Below are 27,074 nucleotides of genomic sequence, written 5' to 3'. Positions count from 1 at the left end.
ACTGTGCTACACCCCCCCTCCCCAACCCACCTATATCAGGAGGTGGCTCCGGTTCTGGCCGTTCCAGGCAGTCGGGCCACTCTGGCAGTTCGGGGCAGTCTGGCCAGTCTGGCAGCTCGGGGCAGTCTGGCAGCTCGGGACAGTCTGGGCAGTCTGGCAGCTCGGGACAGTCTGGGCAGTCTGGCAGCTCGGGACAGTCTGGGCAGTCTGGCAGCTCGGGACAGTCTGGGCAGTCTGGCAGCTCGGGACAGTCTGGGCAGTCTGGCAGCTCGGGACAGTCTGGGCAGTCTGGCCGCTCGGGACAGTCGGGGCAGTCTGGCCGCTCGGGACAGTCGGGGCAGTCTGGCCACTCCGGCAGTTCGGGGCAGTCTGGCCACTCCGGCAGTTCGGGGTAGTCTGGCCACTCCGGCAGTTCGGGGCAGTCTGGCCACTCCGGCAGTTCGGGGCCGTCTGGCCACTCCGGCAGTTCGGGGCCGTCTGGCCACTCCGGCAGTTCGGGGCCGTCTGGCCACTCCGGCAGTTCGGGGCAGTCTGGCCACTCCGGCAGTTCGGGGCAGTCTGGCCACTCCGGCAGTTCGGGGCAGTCTGGCCACTCCGGCAGTTCGGGGCAGTCGCGCTTCCTACATTTGGAGTATCTTACTGAACGCGCGAACAACAAGGAGGTATTTGGACATAAATTATAGACTTTATTGAACAAAACAACATTTATTGTGGACCTGGGATGCCTGAGAGTGCATTCTGATGAAGATCATCAAAGGAATGTGAATATTTTTAATGCTATTTATGATTTTAGATGACTCCAAAATGGCGGGTATCTGTATTGCTGGTTTGGTTTTCTGAGCACTGTACTCAGATTATTGAAAATCTGCTTTCCCCGTGAAGCTTTTTTGAAATCTGTCACAGCGGTTGCATTAAGGAGATGTTTATCTATTATTCTTTGAATAACAGTTTAACATGGCATTGGAGCAAAAAATCACTGATTATGTAGGCTAATCTTATACTGTCTGCCATATCGTAGCCAATAGCCAGAGTTCCTGAAAAAAGAACACTACTACTTTTGACTGTCTGTCTGTCTCCAGCTTAGCCAATGTTTGGAATGATGATGAAAAAATAAACGCGATAAACGCGAATCCGACCATCACCCCTGGTGAGACAAAACCATGACTCGTCAGTGAAGAGCACTTTTGCCAGCGACGATGGGTTTGTGCCCATAGGCGACGTTGTTGCCGGTGATGTCTGGTGAGGACCTGCCGTACAGCAGGCCTACGAGCCTTCAGTCCAGCCTCTCTCAGCCTATTGCGGACAGTCTGAGCACTGATGGAGGGATTGTGTGTTCCTGGTGTAACGCGGGCAGTTGTTGTTGCAATCCTGTACCTGTCCCGCAGGTGTGATTTTCGAATGTACCAATCCTGTGCAGGTGATGTTGCACGTGGTCTGCCACTGCGTGGACGATCAGCTGTCCATCCTGTCTCCCTGTAGCGCTGTCTTAGGCGTCTCACAGTACGGACATTGCAATTTATTGCCTTGGCCACATCTGCAGTCCTCATGCCTCCTTGCAGCATGCCAAAGGCCATTCACGCAGATGAGCAGGGACCCTGGGGATCTTTCTTTTGGTGTTTTTCAGAGTCAGTAGAAAGGCCTCTTTAGTGTCTCACAGTACAGTAGTTTTCATAACTGTGACCTTAATTGCCTACCGTCTGTAAGCTTTTAGTGTCTTCACAACCGTTTCACAGGTGCATGTTCATTAATTGTTAATGGTTCATTGAACAAGCATGGAAAACAGTATTTAAACCCTTTACAATGAAGATCTGTGAAGTTATTTGGATTTTTATGAATTATCTTTGAAAGACAGGATCCTGAAAAAGGGACATACAAATTTATGTTAGTGAGTATTTCTCCTTTTCCAAGATAATCCATCCACCTGACAAGGTGTGGCATATCAAGAAAGAGCATGATCATTACATAGGTGCACCTAGTGCTGGATACAATAAAAGGCCACTAAAATGTGCAGTATTGTCACACAACACAATGCCACAGATGTCTAAAGTTTTGAGGGAGCGTGCAATTGGCATGCTGACGGCAGGAATGTCCACCAGAGCTAATGGCATGGAATTGAATGTTAATTTCTCTACCGTAAGCCACCTGCAATGTCGTTTTAGAGAATTTGTGACTCGTTTCAAGAAACTAGGCTTATGTCGCGCGTCACCACTTCACAGGAGAGCCATTTTAATGTAAACTTTTTTTATCAAAATGCATTTTTGGGCAGAAATGCCTTCTGGAACATGTGAACTTTCATGTGCCGTAATAACAAACTTGTATGCCATCTGTAAATACAAATACAAGTATTACATTTCAAGCCTAGCTGGTTTAGCCACAGAAAAGACAGCAACTTTCCCACTAGCCATGATTGACTGAGATAATGAGTGGGCTGGACATGTCGAGAGACGAGTTTGGATTGGTCTGCCACGATTCTGTCTATTTGAGCTGGTCAGTATGTGTAGATAATCCTGTCTAATGCAGCTTCTTTTTTTATATATATCACGTAGTAGAGCTGCATAAGTATTGCCTACACTTTCTGGAGGACCGAGTTCTGAAATCAGTGGAATTAGAGTACTGTAAGATAGCTAAGGAGACTACATCTTCAAACTAAGGGCAACCATGGCATCCGTAACAGAGAGGGAGAAGAGTCCAGCCATGTATATGGGTAAGATAGTCTAGCTAGCTACATTTTCAGATATTGCACGTTTATAATTTCATCAGAAAGTTCATTTCAAGTTAATATGTACTGTTCGCTAGCAAGCTAACATTAGCTGGCTCCCTAGCTAACATTACATGTATGGGCTGTGTAGTAATAGTGTTCGTATCTCAGAGCCATTTGCTTGGCTAGTTATAGCCTAATGTTAGCTAGCTAACATTGAACCTGGTTGGTTAGCTACCTGCAGATTCATGCATGGTTGTAACATCATGAGTTGAGATTATGGTTCATTGTTTAGCTAGCTAGCTATATGTCTTAACAAAATACTCCACTATGCAAGTATCCATTTCAATTGAATGTTCATGATGTCACTGCGACACGACAGCTGTTGATAGACATAGCTGGTAAATTCGCTCTGGCTATGTAGTCCGATTTCAGAGAGCTCTCATCTGAGTGTGCCAGAGCACAGAATAACTGACAAATTTACGAATGCTCAACACCCGTTGAATATGGCGTCAGGAAACGGCAAAAAAGCATCAATTGTTGCCAAAAGCACAGTTGCAGCCAGCAATGCTCTGGATATCATAAAAAATGCCTAACCAGCTCTGCTAGGGTGAGTAAAATATTATGAGTGAGCTGTTCTCTCATTTGTGTCTGGAAGTAGCTAGCCAATGTTAGCCAGTTAGCTTGACTGCTGTTGTTAGGACAGAATGCTCAGATCAAACCTTAAAGAGATGGGTGGGCTAAAGCTTAAGAGGGCATGGACAATGCTAAATGGGTGTAGACAAAATAATTGCTGTCTAGTACATACCAAAACATTCAAAGGCTATTTTCTCAAAAGTAAGGTTACAAGTTTCAAACTTTCAAAGCAGAATTCCTTTCCCATTGTTCCTCAACTGTAGTGTATGATATTCCATTTTATAGCTCTGAGTCTCTACTTTTATCCTATGTAAAAAACACAATTTCAAATGTTGCTACATAAGACTGAATAGAGCCGGTCGGTCACATTTGGCACGACACCGGCCTCATAATAGGGTGACCAGACGTCCCCGTTTTCCGCGGACAGTCCCCGTTTTTGGTGGCCTGTCCCCGGCTGGAGCTGTCCCCGGAAATGTCCCCGCTTTTAGCTGTGCGTTAAAAACAGACTGCAAAGTGAAATAATATTTAACGTGGCAAGAAAGACCGGGCAGCAGAGTTTACCGGTTGACGTCTCAATCGCGTTGTGCTTCTTTTGTCCAGCAGAGGGGGCTGCTCGCTATATCAGCTTCATTCACTCTTCTCCTTCTACTAGCTACTTGCTCACACTAGTTTTAGAGAAAACTGCTGTGGAAAAGTCGGCCAGAAGCTAGCAAGTGTCAGGTGAATCCACAACATGCCCACAAACGTCTTTTCAAGCCAGGTAAGTTACAATCGTTTGAGATACTAGCTAATGATGTTATAATGTCCCCATTTATTATATAGATACATGATCTGCTTAATAAGGTTTTAAATAGGTTATGCTAGCTAACATTAGCTATGTCGACTAAGTTATCTCGCTAGGTTAGCCAGCTAGTAGCTAGGTTATTAAAAAACATTCACATGTAAACATGCAGTGGATGAGCTATTTTGATAATATGATTATATTAAATGAATGCACAATTAATTATGAGAATATTTATCTGTAGATTACAATTTTAATGGTTTGGCATTATAATAAGTAATGTGAAAATCTATTTAGAAATTGGATAACATTAGGATAACATCATGGATAACATTAGCATAATGTTTTCTGTTAGAGAGTGGAGAGGAACGAGAGGAGGAAGATTGGATAGGAAGAAGAGTGAAAGAGATAGAGGGGAAAGGTAAAGATATGATTACAGAGCCTGCCAATTTATTATTCTTAACAATGTTTTTGAGATAAAATACAAAAATGAGGCAAGCAATGGGAATCTGTTAAAACCTCTTACATCTAGATGTTCCGCTAGCGGAACGTCTGCTCCAATATCCAATGATGGGCGGGGCGCGAAATACAAACTCCTCTAAAATCCGAAAACTTCCACTTTTCAAACATATGACTATTCTACAGCTATTTAAAGACAAGACTCTCGTTAATCTAACCACACTGTCCGATTTCAAAAAGGCTTTACAGCGAAAGCAAAACATTAGATTATGTCAGCAGAGTACCCAGCCAGAAATAATCAGACACCCATTTTTCAAGCTAGCATATAATGTCACAAAAAACAAAACCACAGCTAAATGCAGCACTAACCTTTTATGATCTTCATCAGATGACACACCTAGGACATTATGTTATACAATACATGCATGTCTGTTCAATCAAGTTCATATTTATATCAAAAACCAGCTTTTTACATTAGCATGTGACGTTCAGAACTAGCATTCCCACAGAACACTTCCGGTGAATTTACAAAATTACTCACGATAAACGTTCACAAAAAGCATAACAATTATTTTAAGAATTATAGATACAGAACTCCTCTATGCACTCGATATGTCCGATTTTAAAATAGCTTTTCGGATGAAGCACATTTTGCAATATTCTAAGTACATAGCCCGGCATCACAGGGCTAGCTATTTAGACAACCAACCAGTTTAGCCTTCACCAAAATCACATTTCCTATAAGAAAAATGTTCTTACCTTTCCTGTTCTTCGTCAGAATGCACTCCCAGGACTTCTACTTCAATTACAAATGTAGGTTTGGTCCCAAATAATCCATCGTTATGTTCCATCAACGACGTATTGTTCGTGCGTTCTAGACACTATCCCAATGGTAAATCACGGTCACGAGCATGGCGCAGAAGGTGACAAAAAAATTCTAAATATTCCATTACCGTACTTCGAAGCATGTCAACCGCTGTTTAAAACCAATTTTTATGCAATTTATCTCGTAGAAAAGCGATAATATTCCGACCGGGAATCTGCATGTCTGTAAACTGAGGGAAAAACCGAAAGCCGGGGGCGGGGCAGGTCGCGAGCGTAAGCATTTCCCCACTGAGAGACCACTTAGCTTTTGCTCTCCTTTGTTTCAGCCAGGGCTTTGAATTACGTCATTCCTGTTTTTCCCGGGCTCTGAGAGCCCATTGGAGACGTGGAAAGTGTCACGTAACAGCAGAGATCCTTAGTTTTTGGAAGAGATGTCAAAGAAAGCAAATAAATAGTCAGACAGGGTACTTCCTGAACAGAACCTTCTCAGGTTTTTGCCTGCCATAGGAGTTCTGTTATACTCACAGACACCATTCAAACAGTTTTAGAAACTTTGGAGTGTTTTCCCTCCAAAGCTAATAATTATATGCATATTCTAGTTTCTGGGCAGGACTAATAATCAGATTAAATCGGGTACGTTTTTTATCCAGCCGTGAAAATACTGCCCCCTAGCCATAAGAGGCTAACCAAGGTATTTTATCTAATAGTGTACTATTTATTATTACAGATTGGAGAAGAAGGAGGAGGAAAAAATTAAGGGAGTAAAAAGAGTGAAGCGAGGAGAGTGTGGAAGAGTGAGGTGGAAAGGTAAAGGAAAGGAAGAAAGAGCAGGAAGACGAGTGAAGAAAAGATCAAGAGAAAGATTGGAGGAGAAGAAAAAGTTAAGAGAGTAAGAAGAGTGACACAAGGAGAGTGAAGAAGAGCAGACAGAGGAGGTACAATGGCTCTTTCCAAGAAACAGAAATGCCATTTTAATGACAACATGATGAGAGAATTCCAATTTATACGCTCAGGTCAAGACGATAGAATGGTTCACTGCACCCTTTGTTATTCCTCTTTTTCAATTGGCAGCAGGGGAAGAACAGCTGCGGTACAACATCAACAGACGAAAAAGCATAAAGCCTCTCTGATTGGTCGTGTTGGTATGCCCTCTGTCACCACATGCTTCAAGAAGGTAGAGCCTTCCCAAGAAGAATATGATTTAGCTGTGCAGGGGAGTGTCTTTGTATACCACACTATGCGACGCAATCATAGTTACAGATCTATGGACTGCACAGCACAACTGACACGAAAGCTTTATGAGCCGAAGTTTACATGTGCTAGGACAAAATGTGACACCATAGTGAGTAACCAGGTTGACCAGGTTGACAAAATGTGACGTCATAGTGAATGGTTGACCAGATTTAATTTGTTTCCCTGTCCATTGATGCGTCCAATTATGGACATGTAAAGCTGCTGCCAATAGTAGTCAGATATTGTAAGATATATGATGCCAGCACATCTGTGAAGGCAGCAGGTAGCCTAGTGGTTAGAGCGTTGGAATAGTAACTGACAGGTTGCAAGATCGAATCTCTGAGCTGACAAGGTAAAAATCTGTCGTTCTGCCCCTGAACAAGGCAGTTAACCCACTGTTCCTAGGCCGTCATTGAAAATAAAAATGTGTTCTTAACTGACTTGACTAGTTAAATAAAGGTAAAACACATCTGTGGAAACAAAACTGCTTGATTTTGTTGAATTGAAAGGAGAAACAGCAGAGGAAATTGCAGCTGAGGTCCTGGTGGTCATCCAAAAATGTAACCTGGAAAACAAAGTCGTGGCATTCTCTGCCGACAACACAAATACCAACTTTGGAGGACTGAATAGGCTGGGGAGGGTCAATGTCCATATCAAAGTTAAAAATGCTCTGCAGCGGGAGGTGACTGGCTTAGGTTGTCCTGCCCACATCATTCATAACATGGCCAGAACCGCTTTGGATATGATTCCCCTTGATGTTGAGTACCTGCTCACAAAGATATTTTCATATTTTCACCGCAAGAGTAGAAAGACTGAAGAGCTTTTGTGAGTTTTCTGGCCAGGACTACCATAACATTTTAGGACACCGCAATGTTTGCTGGATGTCCATGTTCCCTGCTCTGGAAAGAGTGCTGAAAATGTATGTGTCGTTAAAATCCTTTTTTCTTTCTGAAGACAAATGCGCTGTTGTCCTGCGAACAATGTTCGAAGATCCACTGACTGAACTTTGGCTGGCCTTTGTCCATGGAAACCTGAACGTATTCAGTGACATGATCAAGATGCTTGAAGGCCAGGACTGCTGTGCTGTGGAGTCAGCTGCAATTCTGAGAAACATTGAGGCAAAATTGACTGCAAGACGTGATGACAACTTCATTCCAGTTTTGGTCAGAGGACTTCTGAGAGAGCTAGAGGAAAATGGAGCAATGTCTAAAGAGAGCTTTCTCAAAACATACCAATCATTCTTCACTACGGCTGTGAACTACATGCAAGCATTGGGGAAGCACACAGATAATCTAAACGATTTACATTGTCTCAGCGTGAAGAGATCCAGAAGGCAGCAGCCACACTGCAGGAAAAATGCCCCAATGTGACCTTCAATGAGGATACATTGTTTGACAAGGTTACTGGCCTGCAAGAGTTCCTAAAGACTGAAGACTGGAAAACATCTGAGACACCGCTTAGTCAGAGATAGAGCACAGTGGTTACACACTTCAAAGAGAACGACATCCCACACACTAACCTGGCTATATTAGCATCTGTTGTCATGTGCTTACCTGGAAGTAATGCACCAGTCGAGAGAGTGTTCTCCCAAATTAATGATATATGGACAGCAGCAAGAAATAGGTTCGCTGTTCCTACCATCAAGGCCATGCTTATTGTGAAGACAAACTTCAACCTCCCCTGCCAGGAGTTCATGGAGAAGCTGGCCAAAGACGGAGCAATCCTGAAGAAGATACATTCTTCTGAGAAATATACAGATTAGGTTGGTATAAGTATATTATGCAGTTACCAATCTCATCATCTTCTTATTTTTTTATTATGTTGTTAAGTACCTCACATATACTATTGTCTGTTTTTCAATTTTGCTCATGTTCACTTCTGCTCTTATTCTACCCAGACTACCAGCACCACTGAATGGCTGTTCAGATCGGACAGTTCTGTCTTGTCTGTAGTGTTTCTGTAATATATTTGTTTTCTCCATCAGTGTGCCTGTTAGACTAAATACATGAAACCGGAATTGTCCCCCTTTTTTATTTCCTAGATAATAACATTGAATATTTTGATGATATATGGACCGCCGAACTGGAAATGTCCCCGGTTTTAATTTCAGAAATCTGGTCACCTTACCTCACAACCACAGACCATGGTTATGGGGTTGTGTGGGCAAGCGGTTTGCTGATTGTGAACAGAGTGCCCCGTGGTGGTGGGGTTATGTCATGGGCAGGCATAAACTACGGACAATGAACACAATTGCATTTTATCGATTGGCAATTTTAATGCACAAAAATACCGCAACGAGTCTGAGACCCAATGTGAGGCCAATTTTTTTTAAGGTATCTGTAACTAACAGATGCATATCTGTATTCCGAGTCATGTGAAATCCATAGATTAGGGCCTAATGAATTTATTTAAACTGACTGATTTCCACATATGAACTCAGTAACTCAGTAAAATTGTTGAAATTGTTGCATGTTCAGTTTATATTTTTATTCAGCATATATTTATCCTATATATCCCTGCCTTGTTTCATTCTGAAATTATCAAGAATAACTGTTTGTTTGATTTTAGACCCTCTGATCCCCATTCCCTGTGACTCTGATTCTGGAGCCTATCATATTAGTTTATAATTTAGCAAAAATCATTATTCATTCATCCTGTAAACTCATTGCTTTACCCTGGTTATTTCTAAATAAATCTTCTTTGTTTCATAAAATATCTACTGTCTCGAAGAATGCACTGCCTTGTCATTTTAAGAACATAATTGCCTTCAAAAGAATACATTAATTAACCGCAGTTATAAGTTTAACTATCTTATAGTTTCTTACTGACTTAGAGCAAGTGGTGCCCCGTTAATGATTTCATAGTAATAAGTGTACACACTTGCTTAGATTCTGGTGCCCAGCCTCCTAAATTGCTGCTGTGATCTCCCGCCTCCAAAAAAAAGCTGCTGTTTGCATGAAAGTACTCTCCTCCCTATTTTTGTAATTCGTAGGCCATTGCAATTCTATTGCATTGGAATGGCAACCTCTGTATTTGGGGATAATATATTATTTATAAAATTGAAACAATAGTGGAATTGGATATAATCATTAAGATCAAGGCATGCTTGAAGTTGGTGTTTTAATTATGTTTATTGAGCCTTCTTTTTCTGCTATCTATAGTGTTTTCTGCATGAAAGAGTTGTTCGGGTGTTTTAATGTTACCGGACAAAAAATGTCCATGAACTGTAATCCTAGTGGCTATCTGACTAGTGGCTATCTGTATCCTAAAACTTCATGCTTTGTTTTATTTTAGGATTATTAGAATAATCGCTTGCCTATATCCTTAGTTTTGCTCAGTTGAATATATCCCCTCCTCCCTGATTAGGTGCGCAGTCGTCGGTCATGCCTGAGTCATACTCTAGTCCTTAATCTGTTCCACAATTCTATTGTTAGATTAATTTGCATTGGGACTTGGACAAATCATATTCTGATATTGAAACTTGGTGGACATGGTTTTGACCACTATGGTCAAGGTGTACCTGAAGGTAGTGTTTTAATTAATGGAGACTATTGAATAAATCTACCTCCGCCAATAAATATAGTGCCCATTATTGATTTGATTGAGTCAGTAATGTTCTCATAAGAAACCTGCATTATCTATAATTCTCATTGGGGCCAATTCTGACCCAAGTTAATCGTGCGTAAATGGAATGGTATTCCCTTTTTATGCAGATTTCTCTTTATGCGTATTCTGACCTTTAACATAAGCATGAGAATAGCATGCTATTCACACGTTATTTGTTTGGGGTGGAGATCAAATAAATGAAGGTGTTGCGGAGGTGTGGTACAGATACACCCTATTCTGACCTTGATTTAATTTCAGCATAATTTCACCACATTTGGGGTGGTATACAGAAGAAAGCCCTATTATGCCATATTATTATTGGCAAGAACAGCTCAAATATGCAAAGAGAAACGACAGACCATCATTACTTTAAGACATGATGGTCAGTCAATACAGAAAATCTCAACAACTTTGACAGTTTCTTCATGTGCAGTCTCAAAAACCATCAAGCGCTATGATGAAATTGGCACTCATGAGGACCACCACAGGAATGGAAGACCCAGAGTTACCTCAGCTGCAGAGGATAAGTTCAATAGAGTTGGACCTCAGAGTGAAGGAAAAGCAGCCATCAAATGCTCAGCATATGTGGGTTTCCTTCAAGACTGTTGGAAAATCATTCCTCCTGAAGCTGCTTGAGAGTATGCCAAGAGTGTGCAAAGCTGTCGTCATGGCAAAGGGTGGCTACTTTGAAGAATCTAAAATCTAAAATAGATTTAGATTTCTTTAACATTTTTTAGGTTACAACCTGATTCCATATGTGTTATTTCATAGTGTTGATGTATTCACTATTATTATACAATGTAGAAAATAGTAAAAATAAATAAAAACCCTTGAATGAGTAGGTGTGTCCAAACTTTTGACTGGTATTGTACATGTAGGTAGAGGTAATGTGACTATGCATGGGTAATAAACTGAGTAGCAGGGGGGGGTAGTCATATAGCTCGGGGGTAGAAGCTGTCAAGAAGCCTTTTGGACCTGGCAAGGTACAGTGCTTGATTCATTGTTTACCTAGGTACCTAGCTACATGTCTTGGACTAAGTGTACAACCCCCATTGAATATGGCCGGTGTCAGTAAACGTCGGCAAAAAAGTATAATTAAATTGTTGCCAGCAGAGCTGGTTAGGCTGTTTTCATGTTATCCAGAAGTAAACAAATCATTGGCCAGAGTGTAACGTGTGCGCTCTGAATGAAACGAGAACTAAACGAGATGGGTGGGGCTAAAGCTTAAGAGTGTGTGAACGATGCTGAATTAGGTGTAGACAAAGAAGAGCTCTCTCACCAAATCACAAAAATGCAATTTTCTCAAAAGTGAATTTATCGACGCATAATCAAAGCATAATTACTTTCCAATTGTTCCTCAAATGCAGTGTATGATATACCATTTTGTAGCTCTGAGTATCTACTTCTATCCGATGTATAAAACAGAAATTCTAATTTCGCTACGTAACACCGAATCCAGGTGGTTGAGTCACATTTACATAAGTATTCAGGCCCTTTACTCAGTACTTTGTTGAAGCACCTTTGGCAGCGATTACATCCTCAAAAGTATTTTTATTTATTTTTATTTATTTCACCTTTATTTAACCAGGTAGGCAAGTTGAGAACAAGTTCTCATTTACAATTGCGACCTGGCCAAGATAAAGCAAAGCAATTCGACAACATACAACAACACAGAGTTACACATGGAGTAAAACAAATATACAGTCAATAATACAGTAGAAAAATAAGTCTATGTACAATGTGAGAAAAAGAGGTGAGATAAGGGAGGTAAAGGCAAAAAAAGTCCATGGTGGCAAAGTAAATACAATATAGCAAGTAAAACACTGGAATGGTAGATTCAAATCAAAATCAAATCAAATCAAATTTATTTATATAGCCCTTCGTACATCAGCTGAAATCTGAAAGTGCTGTACAGAAACCCAGCCTAAAACCCCAAACAGCAAGCAATGCATGTGAAAGAAGCACGGTGGCTGGGAAAAACTCCCTAGGAAAAACTCCTGAGAAAGGCCAAAAACCTAGGAAGAAACCTAGAGAGGAACCAGGCTATGAGGGGTGGCCAGTCCTCTTCTGGCTGTGCCGGGTGGATATTATAACAGAACATGGTCAAGATGTTAAAATGTTCGTAAATGACCAGCATGGTCAAATAATAATAATCATAGTAATTGTCGAGGGTGCAACAAGCACGTCCGGTGAACAGGTCAGGGTTCCGTAGCCGCAGGCAGAACAGTTGAAACTGGAGCAGCAGCATGGCCAGGTGGACTGGGGACAGCAAGGAGTCATCATGCCAGGTAGTCCTAGGGCTCAGGTCCTCCGAGAGAAAGAAAGAAAGAAAGAAAGAGAGAATTAGAGAGAGCATATTTACATTCACACAGGACACCGGATAAGACAAGAGAATACTCCAGATGTAACAGACTGACCCTAGCCCCCCGACACATAAACTACTGCAGCATAAATACTGGAGGCTGAGACAGGAGGGATCAGAAGACACTGTGGCCCCATCCGATGATACCCCCGGACAGGGCCAAACAGGCAGGATATATCCCCACCCACTTTGCCAAAGCACAGCCCCCACACCACTAGAGGGATATCTACAACCACCAACTTACCGTCCGAAGACAAGGCCGAGTATAGCCCACAAAGATGTCCGCCACGGCACAACCCAAGGGGGGGGCGCCAACCCAGACAGGAAGACCACGTCAGTGGCTCAACCTACTCAAGTGACGCACCCCTCCCATGGACGGCATGGAAGAACACCAGTAAGTCAGTGACTCAGCCCCTGTAAAAGGGTTAGAGGCAGAGAATCCCAGTGGGAAGAGGGGAACCGACAAGGCAGAGACAGCAAGGGCGGTTCGTTGCTCCAGCCTTTCCGTTCACCTTCACACTCCTGGGCCAGACTATACTTAATCATAGGACCTACTGAAGAGATAAGTCTTCAGTAAAGACTTAAAGGTTGAGACTGAGTCTGCGTCTCTCACATGGGTAGGCAGACCATTCCATAAAAATGGAGCTCTATAGGAGAAAGCCCTACCTCCAGCCGTTTGCTTAGAAATTCTAGGGACAATTAGGAGGCCTGCGTCTTGTGACCGTAGCGTACGTGTAGGTATGTACGGCAGGACCAAATCGGAAAGATAGGTAGGAGCAAGCCCATGTAATGCTTTGTAGGTTAGCAGTAAAACCTTGAAATCAGCCCTTGCCTTAACAGGAAGCCAGTGTAGGGAAGCTAGCACTGGAGTAATATGATCAAATTTTTTGGTTCTAGTCAGGATTCTAGCAGCCGTATTTAGCACTAACTGAAGTTTGTTTAGTGCTTTATCCGGGTAGCCGGAAAGTAGAGCATTGCAGTAGTCGAGCCTAGAAGTAACAAAAGCATGGATAAATTTTTCTGCGTCATTTTTGGACAGAAAGTTTCTGATTTTTGCAATGTTACGTAGATGGAAAAAAGCTGTCCTTGAAGCAGTCTTGATATGTTCTTCAAAAGAGAGATCAGGGTCCAGAGTAACGCCGAGGTCCTTCACAGTTTTATTTGAGACGACTGTACAACCATCCAGATTAATTGTCAGATTCAACAGAAGATCTCTTTGTTTCTTGGGACCTAGGACAAGCATCTCTGTTTTGTCCGAGTTTAAAAGTAGAAAATTTGCAGCCATCCACTTCCTTATGTCTGAAACACAGGCTTCTAGCGAGGGCAATTTTGGGGCTTCACCATGTTTCATTGAAATGTACAGCTGTGTGTCGTCCGCATAGCAGTGAAATTTAACATTATGTTTTCGAATGACATCCCCAAGAGGTAAAATATATAGTGAAAACAATAGTGGTCCTAGAACGGAACCTTGAGGAACACCGAAATTTACAATTGATTTGTCAGAGGACGAACCATTCACAGAGACAAACTGATATCTTTCCGACAGATAAGATCTAAACCAGGCCAGAACTTGTCCATGTAGACCAATTTGGGTTTCCAATCTCTCCAAAAGAATGTGGTGATCGATGGTATCAAAAGCGGCACTAAGATCTAGGAGCATGAGGACAGATGCAGAGCCTCGGTCTGACGTCATTAAAAGGTCATTTACCACCTTCACAAGTGCAGTCTCAGTGCTATGATGGGGTCTAAAACCAGACTGAAGCGTTTCGTATACATTGTTTGTCTTCAGGAAGGCAGTGAGTTGCTGCGCAACAACTTTTTCTAAAATTTTTGAGAGGAATGGAAGATTCGATATAGGCCGATAGTTTTTTATAATTTCTGGGTCAAGATTCGGCTTTTTCAAGAGAGGCTTTATTACTGCCACTTTTAGTGAGCTTGGTACACATCCGGTGGATAGAGAGCCGTTTATTATGTTCAACATAGGAGGGCCAAGCACAGGAAGCAGCTCTTTCAGTAGTTTAGTTGGAATAGGGTCCAGTATGCAGCTTGAGGGTTTGGAGGCCATGATTATTTTCATCATTGTGTCAAGAGATATAGTACTAAAACACTTTAGTATCTCCCTTGAGCCAAGGTCCTGGCAGAGTTGTGCAGACTCTGGACAATGAAGCCCTGGAGGAATACCCAGATTTAAAGAGGAGTCCGTAATTTGCTTTCTAATGATCATGATCTTTTCCTCAAAAAAGTTCATAAATTTATTACTGCTGAAGTGAAAGCCATCCTCCATTTGCGAATGCTGCTTTTTAGTTAGCTTTGCGACAGTGTCAAAAAGAAATTTCGGATTGTTCTTATTTTCCTCAATTAAGTTGGAAAAATAGGATGATCGTGCAGCAGTGAGGGCTCTTCGATACTGCACGGTACTGTCTTTCCAAGCTAGTCGGAAGACTTCCAGTTTAGTGTGGCGCCATTTCCGTTCCAATTTTCTGGAAGCTTGCTTCAGAGCTCGTGTATTTTCTGTATACCAGGGAGCTAGTTTCTTATGACAGATGTTTTTAATTTTTAGGGGTGCAACTGCATCTAGGGTATTGCGCAAGGTTGAATTGAGTTCCTCGGTTAGGTGGTTAACTGATTCTTGTCCTCTGACGTCCTTGGGTAGGCAGAGGGAGTCTGGAAGGGCATCAAGGAATCTTTGGGTTGTCTGAGAATTTATAGCACGACTTTTAATCTTCCTTGGTTGGGGTCTGAGCAGATTATTTGTTGCAATTGTAAACGCAATAAAATGGTGGTCCGATAATCCAGGATTATGAGGAAAAACATTAAGGTCCACTACATTTATTCCAGATTTGTAGTAGAAGAAAGTGCAAAGTAGAAATAGAGTTAATCTAACCACACTGTCCGATTTCAAAAAGGCTTTACAACGAAAGCAAAACATTAGATTGTGTCAGCAGAGTACCCAGCCAGAAATAATCAGACACCCATTTTTCAAGCTAGCATATAATGTCACATAAACCCAAACCACAGCTAAATGCAGCGCTAACCTTTGATGATCTTCATCAGATGACAAAACTAGGACATTTTGTTATACAATACATGCATGTTTTGTTCAATCAAGTTCATATTTATATCAAAAAACAGCTTTTTAGATTAGCATGTGACGTTCAGAACTAGCATACCCACCGCAAACTTCTGGTGAATTTACTAAATTACTCACGATAAACGTTCACAAAAAACATAACAATTATTTAAAGAATTATAGATACAGAACTCCTCTATGCACTCGCTATGTCCGATTTTAAAATAGCTTTTCGGTGAAAGCACATTTTTCAATATTCTGAGTAGATAGCCCAGCCATCACGGGCTAGCTATTTAGAAACCCACCAAGTTTAGCCCTCACCAAAGTCAGATTTACTATAAGAAAAATGTTATTACCTTTGCTGTTCTTCGTCAGAATGCACTCCCAGGACTTCTACTTCAATAACAAATGTTGGTTTGGTTCAAAATAATCCATAGTTATGTTCAAATATCCTCTGTTTTGTTTGTGCGTTCAAGACACTATCCGAATGGTAAATAAGGGTGATGCGCCCGACGCGTTTCGTGACAAAACATTTCTAAATTCTCCATTACCGTACTTCGAAGCATGTCAACCGCTGTTTAAAATCAATTTTTATGCCATTTTTCTCGTAAAAAATCGATAATATTCCGACCGGGAGTCGTTGTTTTAGTTCAAAGACAGAGAAAATAAAAACATGGGGTCGCCTCGTGCACGCGCCTCAGTCTCATTGTACTCTGATCGACCACCATCCAAATGCGCTAATGTTTTTCAGCCAGGGCTGCAAAGACATCATTCAGCTTTTTTTCGGGTTCTGAGAGCCTATGGGAGCCGTAGGAAGTGTCACGTTACAGCAAAGATCCTAAGTTTTCAATAAAGAGAGTCAAGAAGCCCAAGAAATTGTCAGACAGGCCACTTCCAGTAAGGAATCTTCTCAGGTTTTTGCCTGCCATATGAGTTCTGTTATACTCACAGACACCATTCAAACAGTTTTAGAAACTTTAGGGTGTTTTCTATCCAAAGACAATAATTATATGCATATTCTAGTTTCTGAGCAGTAGTAATAACCAGATTAAATCGGGTTCGTTTTTTATCCGGCCGTGTAAATACTGCCCCCTATCCCTAACAGGTTAATTGAACTTGCCTTGCTCAATGGAGACAATGGAATTGTCTCAAAAGTTTTAACCCCGTCCATCTGGCACTCCAGACAGAAAACAAGTACTATTTCAACCCAGGTCTGATCACTGTTGATACAGTCATTTTAATCTCTCTTATTGACCCCTTCCCCTTCCCTGCATTCCTATAGGACTCTCCGTCAGCATCTCCACCTTCAGCCTGGTCGCCATAGCGATCGAGAGGTACAGCGCCATCTGCAACCCGCTGAAGTCGCGGGTGTGGCAGACTCATTCCCATGCCTACCGGGTCATCGCCGCCATCTGGGTGTTGTCGTTGGTCATGATGGTGCCCTACCCAGTGTTCAGCCACCTCAAGTCCTTCCCCAAACCCGACCGAACTATGGGACACATGTGCCGCCTGGAATGGCCAAGCGTTGGGGTGGAACAGACGTGGTGAGTGAGTTTCTGACTGGAGACCTCTAGTGCAGTGGTCAGAACTGGTTTCTGACCGGTCCCTGAGTTTCCTGATGCTAGTTAAGTCAGTTCTCGAGTGGTATTTTCAAAGTAAGCAGTTATCAAAGGAACATAGATTGCCAGTCCCTTGTACAAAAAAGTATCTTGGATTTGTTTGGTCTGTTTTTATGTTTGATTGCTTTATTGAATAGATTTGTTTCAAAATAAATAGTTTTTTCCCCCCATTTCTGATCAGGGAAGCAATGAAGCATTTCATGCAGTTTTCGTTATATTTCCACGTATATTAAATTTGCCCAAAAGTAATGCCTTCCCCCTGCAAGACAGAACAGAATCGTCATAGCCGGACATTTAGGAGCACCACAGCAACATCTAAGGCAAAGCAATTATATTATTAGGCAGATTAGTTCGCATTGACTCAGGGCTAGCGAAGCAGTTTTAGAAGGTAATTCCACTCTAAAGACCAACAGTTTATTAAACACTGGTCTACGATTAGTAATATAGCTAGAATAAAGCTCCACTGCCCAAGTATCTGCATCTGCAGTTCAGGCAAGGCTTTTTCTGTAGAAACTGTTGCTGTTAAGTTTGGGCACAGAGGACTATTCATCAATTTGCCCATAAACAAACAGAGAGGCTGTGGAGCAGAGCAATTAAAGGAAGATTGACATTCTCCAGGGGTTCTCCCCAGCCTAATACAGCTCTCTCGTCCAGACTATACTTCTTATTTTTACACTAAATAAGCTCTCTCTCTGCAGAGCTTTCTACTTTAATTGTAGTTGTTCACTGTTTGCAGCCTGTTAAAACCTCTCCAGACTTTACTCATTTTTCTTTACAACTACAACCCTAAGAGTCCTTTGGGGATATACAGTGCATTCTGAAAGTATTCAGACATCTTGACTTTTTCCACATTTTGTTGCATTACAGCCTTATTCTAAAATTGATTAAATTGTTTTTTTCCCCTCATCAAGCTACACACAATACCCCATAATAACAAAGCAAAAAACATATTTTTTTGTATAAATAAAAACGTAAATATCACATTTACGTAAGTATTCAGACCCTTTACTCTGTACTTTGTTGAAGCATCTTTGGCAGCGGTTACAGCCTCGAGTATTCTTGGGTATGGTGCTACAAACTTGGCACACCTGTATAAGGAATTTCTCCCATTCTTCTCTTCAGATCCTCTCAAGCTCTGTGATGTTGATGCCCAGCTATTTTCTGGTCTCTCCAGAGATGTTCGATCGGGTTCAAGTCCTGGCTCTGGTTGGGCCACTCAAGGACATTCCAAGACTTGTCCCGAAACAACTCCTGCATTGTCTTGGCTGTGTGCTTAAAACCTCTTGACGGGCATCCAGCGAAAATCGGAAAAATTGAATATATATATTTTTTCAAATATAGGACTATGTTATATCGTTTTATAGATACACCTCTCCTGAATCGAACCACGTTGTCCGATTTCAAAAAGGCTTTACAGCAAAAGCAAAACATTAGATTATGTTAGAGGAGTATATCGTAAAAGTGGCCACATAGCCATTTTCCGACCAACCACATGCATCACAAATAACCAAAAAACAGCTAAATGCAGCACTAACCTTTGACAATCTTCATCAGATGACACTCCTAGGACATCATGTCCTAGGACATCAATACATGCATTCTTTTGTTCGATAAAGTTCATATTTATATATAAAAACAGCATTTTACATCGGCGCGTGACGTTGACTAACTATTTTCCCTCAAATGCGTCCTGTGAAACAGCGCTACAATTTACTAAATTACTATTCGAAAACATTTTTAAAATGTAATATTGTCATTCTAAGATTTATAGATTAGCATCTCTTGAAAGCACCTGCAATGCCAGATTTAAAAATAACTTTACTGGGTAATCACACTTTGCGATAAAAGGGGATGTGATACTCAGAAAAATAGGCTAGCAATACAGGTCAGCGCCATCTTGGAACAATCGCATATCAAATCTAGTCTTGTATACTATTGTCAATAATCTCTTACCTTTGATTATCTTCATCAGAAGGCACTTCCAGGTTTCCCAGGTCCACAACAAATGTATTTTTGTTCGAAATAGTTAATCCTTTATGTCTTCTTGTTAGAGCGTTCTGAAGGCTGCACCAAAAGTACCGTCGTGCGCGGGACTCCTCTCTTACCTAAATAGATTTTTTTATTATTTAACCTGTTGGGGATAGGGGGCAGTATTTGCACGGACGGATAAAAAACGTACCCGATTTAATCTGGTTACTACTCCTGCCCAGTAACTAGAATATGCATATAATTATTAGCTTTGGATAGAAAACACCCTAAAGTTTCTAAAACTGTTTGAATGGTGTCTGTGAGTATAACAGAACTCATTTGGCAGGCAAAAACCTGAGAAGATTCAAAACAGGAAGCGCTCTCTCTGACCATTTCATGGCCTTCTTGATCATCTCTAACCAAAACAGGGGATCTCTGGCATAACGTGACATTTTCTAACGCTCCCATAGGCTCTCAGAAGGCGCCAGAACGATGAATGGTGACTTTGCAGGCCCTGGCTGAAAAACATTAGCGAATTTGGATAATGGTCGATCTGAGGACAATGAGACTGGAGGCGCGTGCACGAGCCGACAACATGTTTACTTTCTCTCTCTTTGAACGAAAACAACGACTCCCGGTCGGAATATTATCGCTTTTTTACGAGAAAAATAGCATAAAAATTGATTTTAAACAGCGGTTGACATGCTTCGAAGTACGATAATGGAATATTTTGAAATTTTTTGTCACTAAACGCGTCGGGCGCGTCACCCTTATTTACCCTTTGGATAGTGTCTTGAACGCACGAAAAAAAACGCAGCTATTTGGATACAACTATGGATTATTTGGAACCAAACCAACATTTGTTATTGAAGTAGAAGTCCTGGGAGTGCATTCTGACGAAGAACAGCAAAGGTAATGGCAGGCAAAAACCAGGCAATATGGCAGGCAAAAACCTGAGAAGATTCCTTAAAGGAAGTGCCCTCTCTGACAAGATCTTGTTCTTCTTGTCTCTGTTTATTGAAGACTGAGGATCTTTGCTGTAACGTGACACTTCCTACGGCTCCCATAGGCTCTCAGAGCCCGGGAAAAAGCTGAATGATGTCATTCCAGCCCCAGGCTGAAACACAAGTGGCCGATAAGAGGATAATGGGCTTAGGCGCGTGCACGAGTCGATCCCATGCTTTATTTTCTGTTGTCTATTTACCTAAACGCAGATTCCCGGTCGGAATATTATCGCTTTTTTACGAGAAAAATGGCATAAAAATTGATTTTAAACAGCGGTTGACATGCTTCGAAGTACAGTAATGGAATATTTATAATTTTTTGTCACGAAATGCGCCGTGCTCGTAAACCTTATTTACCATTCGGATAGTGTCTTGAACGCACGAACAAAACGCCGCTGTTTGAACATAACTATGGATTATTTGGGACCAAACCAACATTTGTTATTGAAGTAGAAGTCCTGGGAGTGCATTCTGACGAAGAACACCAAAGGTAATCAAACTTTTCTAATAGTAAATCGGAGTTTGGTGAAGGCTAAACTTGCTGGGTGTCTAAATAGCTAGCCCTGTGATGCCGGGCTATCTACTTAGAATATTGCAAAATGTGCTTTCACCAAAAAGCTATTTTAACCTCTACGGGCTAGGGGGCAGTATTGAGAATTTTGGAAAAAAATATGTGCGCATTTTTAACTGCCTCCTACACCAACTCAGAAGCTAGAATATGCATATTATTGTTTAGGTTTGGATAGAAAACACTCTGAATTTTCTAAAACAGTTTGAATGGTGTCTGTAAGTATAACAAAACTCATATTGCAGGCAAATACCTGTGAAAAAAAGATTTAAAAAAATGAGAATTTTGTGACTGTACTATTTAGTGTCATTGTTTTAAAGATACCACAGTGAGAAAGGATTCAGTTCGCAACTCCTACGGCTTCCACTAGATGTCAACGATCTTTAGAAAGTTGTTGGAAGCATCTGTCATGAATACAGACCGAATTATAAAGCTTACAAGTTGACACGTCATCACTTCATTTTTTGCGCCTGCGCATGAATCTGAGAAGAGTGTCTTTGTCATTATCGTTTATTCTAGACACTTGATAGGTTGTGTGAAAATATTACCGATGTTTACTGATGTTTCACGTTAAAAATGGACCAAAAGATTAATGCTAAACAACGTTTGACATGTTTAAACAAACGTAAATAGATTATTTACTAGGTTTTCTTTAGCTTTTCGACGTGACTTTACACTGCCCACCTCATTTTGTGGGAGCCTACTGAACGCTAACTATTTGGACATAAATTATGAACTTTGTCAAAAGAAACCACATTTGTTCTGGACCTGGGATCTCTGGCAGCGCCTTCTGATGGAGATAATCAAAGGTAAGGGGATATTTAGAATGTTATTATCGATATTAGATGATGCTAATGCTAACGGTTTAGCTTAGCTTAGCTTAGCATATAGCTTATTGTTGTTAGCATAGTACCCAGTTTATGCAAAATGTGATTTCCCAGTAAAGTTATTTTGAGATCTGGCCATTCGGTAGCAATTACGAGATGATAATATATTATTCTTTGAATGACAATATTATAATTTACCAATGTTTTCGAATAGTAATTCCGTGATTTGTAATGCTGGATTCACTGGGTGCATTCGAGCCGAAAAAAATTCTGAATTTCACCGCGACTGTAAATGCTGTTTTTGGATATAAATATGAACTTGATGGAACTAAAAATGCATGTATTGTATAACATAATGTCCTATGAGTGTCATCTGATGCAGATTGTCAAAGGTAAGTGCATAATTCTAGCTAGTTTTCTGTCTGTTGATGCCCTTCTTTGAATTGGCTAAACATTACACGCAGCTATTGTCAATGTACTCTCCTCACATAACCTAACTTTATGCATTCTCCGTAATGCCTCTGAAAATCGGACAGCGTGGTTAGATTTAGGAGATATATCTTTCAAATGGAGGAAAATAGTTGATTATTTGATTATTTGAAATGATTACTCTTGCAGTTTTGAATTCCCCGCCATGGTCACATGACAATGAATCCCAATACCGGGATAAGATCGGGATAAGATCCTCAACAGGTTTTAAAATCGGACAAATCGAGTGCATAGAGGAGTTCTGTATCTATAATTCTTAAAATAATTGTTATGCTTTTTGTGAACGTTTATCGTGAGTAATTTAGTAAATTGTTAGTAAATTCGCCGGAAGTTTGCGGGGGGTATGCTAGTTCTGAACGTCACATGCTAATGTAAAATAGCTGGTTTTTGATATAAATATGAACTTGATTGAACAAAACATGCATGTATTGTATAACATAATGTCCTAGGTGTGTCATCTGATGAAGATCATCAAAGGTTAGTGCTGCATTTAGCTGTCTTCTGGGTTTTTGTGACATTATATGCTAGCTTGAAAAATGGGTGTCTGATTATTTCTGGCTGGGTACTCTGCTGACATAATCTAATGTTTTGCTTTCGTTGTAAAGCCTTTTTGAAATCGGACAGTGTGGTTAGATTAACGAGAGTCTTGTCTTTAAAATGCTGTAAAATAGTCATATGTTTGAGAAATTTTAGTAATAGCATTTCTAAGGTATTTGAATAACGCGCCACAGGATTCCACTGGCTGTTACGTAGGTGGGACGATTTGGTGCCACCTACCCTAGAGAGGTTAATCGGATTTATATTTTAATTTGTATTGATTTTCAAAAAATTATCAAAGCAGCGGTGACAGTAGATGTCATCAACAAACACATACAATATAATACCTATCATTTTTGAATTATTACAATATTCTTCAGAAAAGATGCTATTGAAATATAACTTGTGACCTTAGTACTTTTGGTGACCTCTTTGAGGCCAAGCATCTTGGTGTAATGGCTAAGATGTTAGACTGACAGTCACAGGGACTATTTGAGTCCATTACAGGCTACTCCCCAAATTGGCTATTGAATCAGCGTGTGTAATTATGCTTACTAATGATGCCGGTCATGAAAAGTCCTCAAATAATGTGAAACAGAAATATTAGTGTAGCACCTGTTCCTCTTCCCTTTCCATGTTCTTCTCTGACAATCAAGAATAAGGATCAAAGACTAAACAAAAGATGAACCAAAACCTCTAACCTCTATTTACTACCTCTCTGTATGTCCTTCCTTCCTGTCACCTTTTGTCCCCCAATCCCTGATGTGTGACCCACTATCAAACAGAGTACTGATGAAAAGCTTTGAGTATCAGAGGTTGCATTAATGAATGAATGAATGAATGAATGAATGAATGAATGAATGAGAGCCTAACCTGCTGCAAAGGCTGATGGGAGATGAACCATCCATGGAGGATGTTCAGAGGAAAACAGTCTTCCTCTACTAATTCTCAAAGTGTGTGGAACGAACAATAGTGGATTTGTACTTTTTTGTTACACGGCCAAGTTGATAGTATCCGGATTGATGTGAAGATAATTGGAAAAATGTTAATGACCATCATATAAATATTATTTTATTTTATGACCACAATGATCAAAGTCACTTTTTTCTCTTCCTGTCTGGCGCTTTCCCTGCGTCTTTCACTCCCTTTTTCTCTAATTTTTCCTCTTTTTCTTTCACTCCATGTTTCCCTCTTTCCCTCTCTCTTTCTCTCCTTTTTCTCAGGTACATGCTGTTGCTTTTAATCTTGTTCTTCATCCCTGGGGTTGTGATAATCGTTGCCTATGGACTCATCTCCAGAGAGCTGTACCGGGGGATGAAGTTTGAGCTGGACCAAAACAGAGAGAACAGTGGTGAGACTCCTACACCACATGTATCTCCTGTCATGGATATGATTGAACATCTAATTTGTTTCTTACATTTAGAAAGTTATATAAGGGAAGTTGAGGTTTTGGGTTAGGGGTTGGGGTTTTGGAATAGGGTTGTGCTGGGCAGAAGCAAAGAGGGCAAGGACTAGGATTAGGGTTTTTAAAACAGGCAATGATAAGGCTGGGGCCAGAATAAGGGTTTTGCATTCATACAGTAACTACACTGCTCAAAAAATAAAGGGAACACTTAAACAACACAATGTAACTCCAAGTCAATCACACTTCTGTGAAATCAAACGGTCCACTTAGGAAGCAACACTGATTGAAAATAAATTTCACATGCTGTTGTGCAAATGGAATAGACAACAGGTGGAAATTATAGGCAATTAGCAAGACACCCCCAATAAAGGAGTGGTTCTGCAGGTGGGGACCACAGACCACTTCTCAGTTCCTATGCTTCCTGGCTAATGTTTTGGTGACTTTTGAATGCTGGTGGTGCTTTCACTCTAGTGGTAGCATGAGACGGAGTCTACAACCCACACAAGTGGCTCAGGTAGTGCAGCTCATCCAGGATGGCACATCAATGCGAGCTGTGGCAAGAAGGTTTGCTGTGTCTGTCAGCGTAGTGTCCAGAGCATGGAGGCGCTACCAGGAGACAGGCCAGTACATCAGGAGACGTGGAGGAGGCCGTAGGAGGGCAACAACCCAGCAGCAGGACCGCTACCTCCGCCTTTGTGCAAGGAGGAGCAGGAGAAGCACTGCCAGAGCCCTGCAAAATGACCTCCAGCAGGCCACAAATGTGCATGTGTCTGCTCAAACGGTCAGAAACAGACTCCATGAGGGTGGTATGAGGGCCTGACGTCCACAGGTGGGGGTTGTGCTTACAGCCCAACACCGTGCAGGACGTTTGGCATTTGCAAGATAACAGCAAGATTGGCAAATTCGCCACTGGCGCCCTGTGCTCTTCACAGATGAAAGCAGGTTCACTCTGAGCACGTGACAGACGTGACAGTCTGGAGACGCCGTGGAGAACGTTCTGCTGCCTGCAACATCCTCCAGCATGACCGGTTTGGCGGTGGGTCAGTCATGGTGTGAGGTGGCATTTCTTTGGGGGGCCGCACAGCCCTCCATGTGCTCGCCAGAGGTAGCCTGACTGCCATTAGGTACCGAGATGAGATCCTCAGACCCCTTGTGAGACCATATGCTGGTGCGGTTGGCGCTGGGTTCCTCATAATGCAAGACAATGCTAGACCTCATGTGGCTGGAGTGTGTCAGGAGTTCCTGCAAGAGGAAGGCATTGATGCTATGGACTGGCCCGCCCGTTCCCCAGACCTGAATCCAATTGAGCACATCTGGGACATCATGTCTCGCTCCAACCATCAAAGCCACGTTGCACCACAGACTGTCCAGGAGTTGACGGATGCTTTAGTCCAGGTCTGGGAGGAGATCCCTCAGGAGACCATCCGCCACCTCATCAGGAGCATGTCCAGGCATTGTAGGGAGGTCATACAGGCACGTGGAGGCCACAACACTACTGAGCCTCATTTTGACTTGTTTTAAGGACATTACATCAAAGTTGGATCAGCCTGTAGTGCGGTTTTCCACTTTAATTTTGAGTGTGACTCCAAATCCAGACCTCCATGGGTTGATAAATTTGATTTCCATTGATTATTTTTGTGTGATTTTGATGTCAGCACATTCAACTATGTAAAGAAAAAAGTATTTAATAAGATTATTTCTTTCATTCAGATCTAGGATGTGTTGTTTAAGTGTTCCCTTTATTTTTTTGAGCAGTATATTTTCTCATAAGGCCTGTTTATTTGTGAATGCATGTTCCCCACAATGCAGGCTTATGTCACCAACTCTTTTGTCATGTTATTATTAGTAATGTGCTCTGTCTTCAACCTACACACTTACACTCACCTACCCACTTACACCCAATTCAGACCCACTTACACACTTCCATGTACATTCCACAGCACTGAAGAATGGCGTAAACACCACCGTGACCACCAGCAACAACGACACAGACAATGATGGCTGCTACATCCAGATACCGAAGAAGCCACCGTCCATGGAGCTGTCCACCCTCACCACCCCTACTCCGGCCCCTCCCAAACCCAAAGTGTCCGCCGAGCACCCTCGAAGCAATACCTCGGAGGCTAAACTCTTGGCCAAGAAGCACGTGATCCGCATGCTCATTGTCACTGCCATCCTCTTCTTCCTCTGCTGGATGCCCCTGTACACGGCCAACACGTGGAAGGCATTCCACATCAGCTCAGCCCACCGGCTCCTCTCGGGGGCACCCATCTCGTTTATCCACCTATTGAGCTACACATCGGCGTGCGTCAACCCCGTTATCTATTGTTTTATGAATACACGCTTCCGCAAGGCGTTGCTCACCACCTTCGCCCACAGCTGTCCGCCCTGCTGTCGGCGCCGCCGGGGGAGGCGGAACGGCGGGGATGATGAGATGACAGTGACGGGGACTATGGGTCCTTTGTCCATGTCCAAGATCAGCTATACCACAGTGAGCACTGCGGGGACCTACTGACTCTTTGTGAAGGGGGCGAGGGGTACAGTGTCCATATTAGGACAGCCTCGTTCTCAGCAGGACTTCTTCCTAATATGGACCCTGTATTGGGGAACACAGGGGGCTGTAGCAGTGCCATCCTTGGTCACAACAGGTAGTTGTGACCAAGGATGGCAACCAACAGAATGCTTGTGCATTTCTTTGCTTGTTCGCTCCTGATTTCTTCACGTTTTATTGTGTTACATACTGGGATTAAAATTTATTTAATTTACATTTTTTTGTCAACGATCTACTCAAAGCACTCTGTAATGTCAAAGTGGAAGAAAATGTCTAATGAAAAATAAAACACAAATATATATTGATTTGATAAGTATTCACCCTCCTGAGTCAATACATGTTAGAAACACCTTTGGCAGCGATTACAGCTGTGAGTAATCTTGGTTAAGTGTCTAAGAGCATTGCACACCTGGATTGTGCAATATTTGCCCATTTA

General features: G+C 41.8%; 1 protein-coding gene across 1 annotated transcript in view; it reads left to right on the top strand.

The window, feature by feature from the left end:
* The window catches only part of LOC115195121 (cholecystokinin receptor-like), a 58,222-nt gene extending 31,620 nt beyond the window's left edge, over positions 1–26,602 (top strand). Inside the window, exons 3-5 of the mRNA XM_029754934.1 lie at positions 16,953–17,214; positions 23,906–24,033; positions 26,028–26,602. Coding sequence (XP_029610794.1) covers positions 16,953–17,214; positions 23,906–24,033; positions 26,028–26,602 — 965 coding nt within the window. The remainder of the gene's footprint in view (positions 1–16,952; positions 17,215–23,905; positions 24,034–26,027) is intronic.
* Positions 26,603–27,074: the final 472 nt, after the last annotated feature.

The sequence above is a fragment of the Salmo trutta genome, chromosome 6, assembly GCF_901001165.1.
Source record: "Salmo trutta chromosome 6, fSalTru1.1, whole genome shotgun sequence".
NCBI classification, from domain to species: domain Eukaryota; kingdom Metazoa; phylum Chordata; class Actinopteri; order Salmoniformes; family Salmonidae; genus Salmo; species Salmo trutta.
Note: the sequence above shows the minus strand (reverse complement) of the source record. Positions and strands in the feature narration are given on the sequence as shown.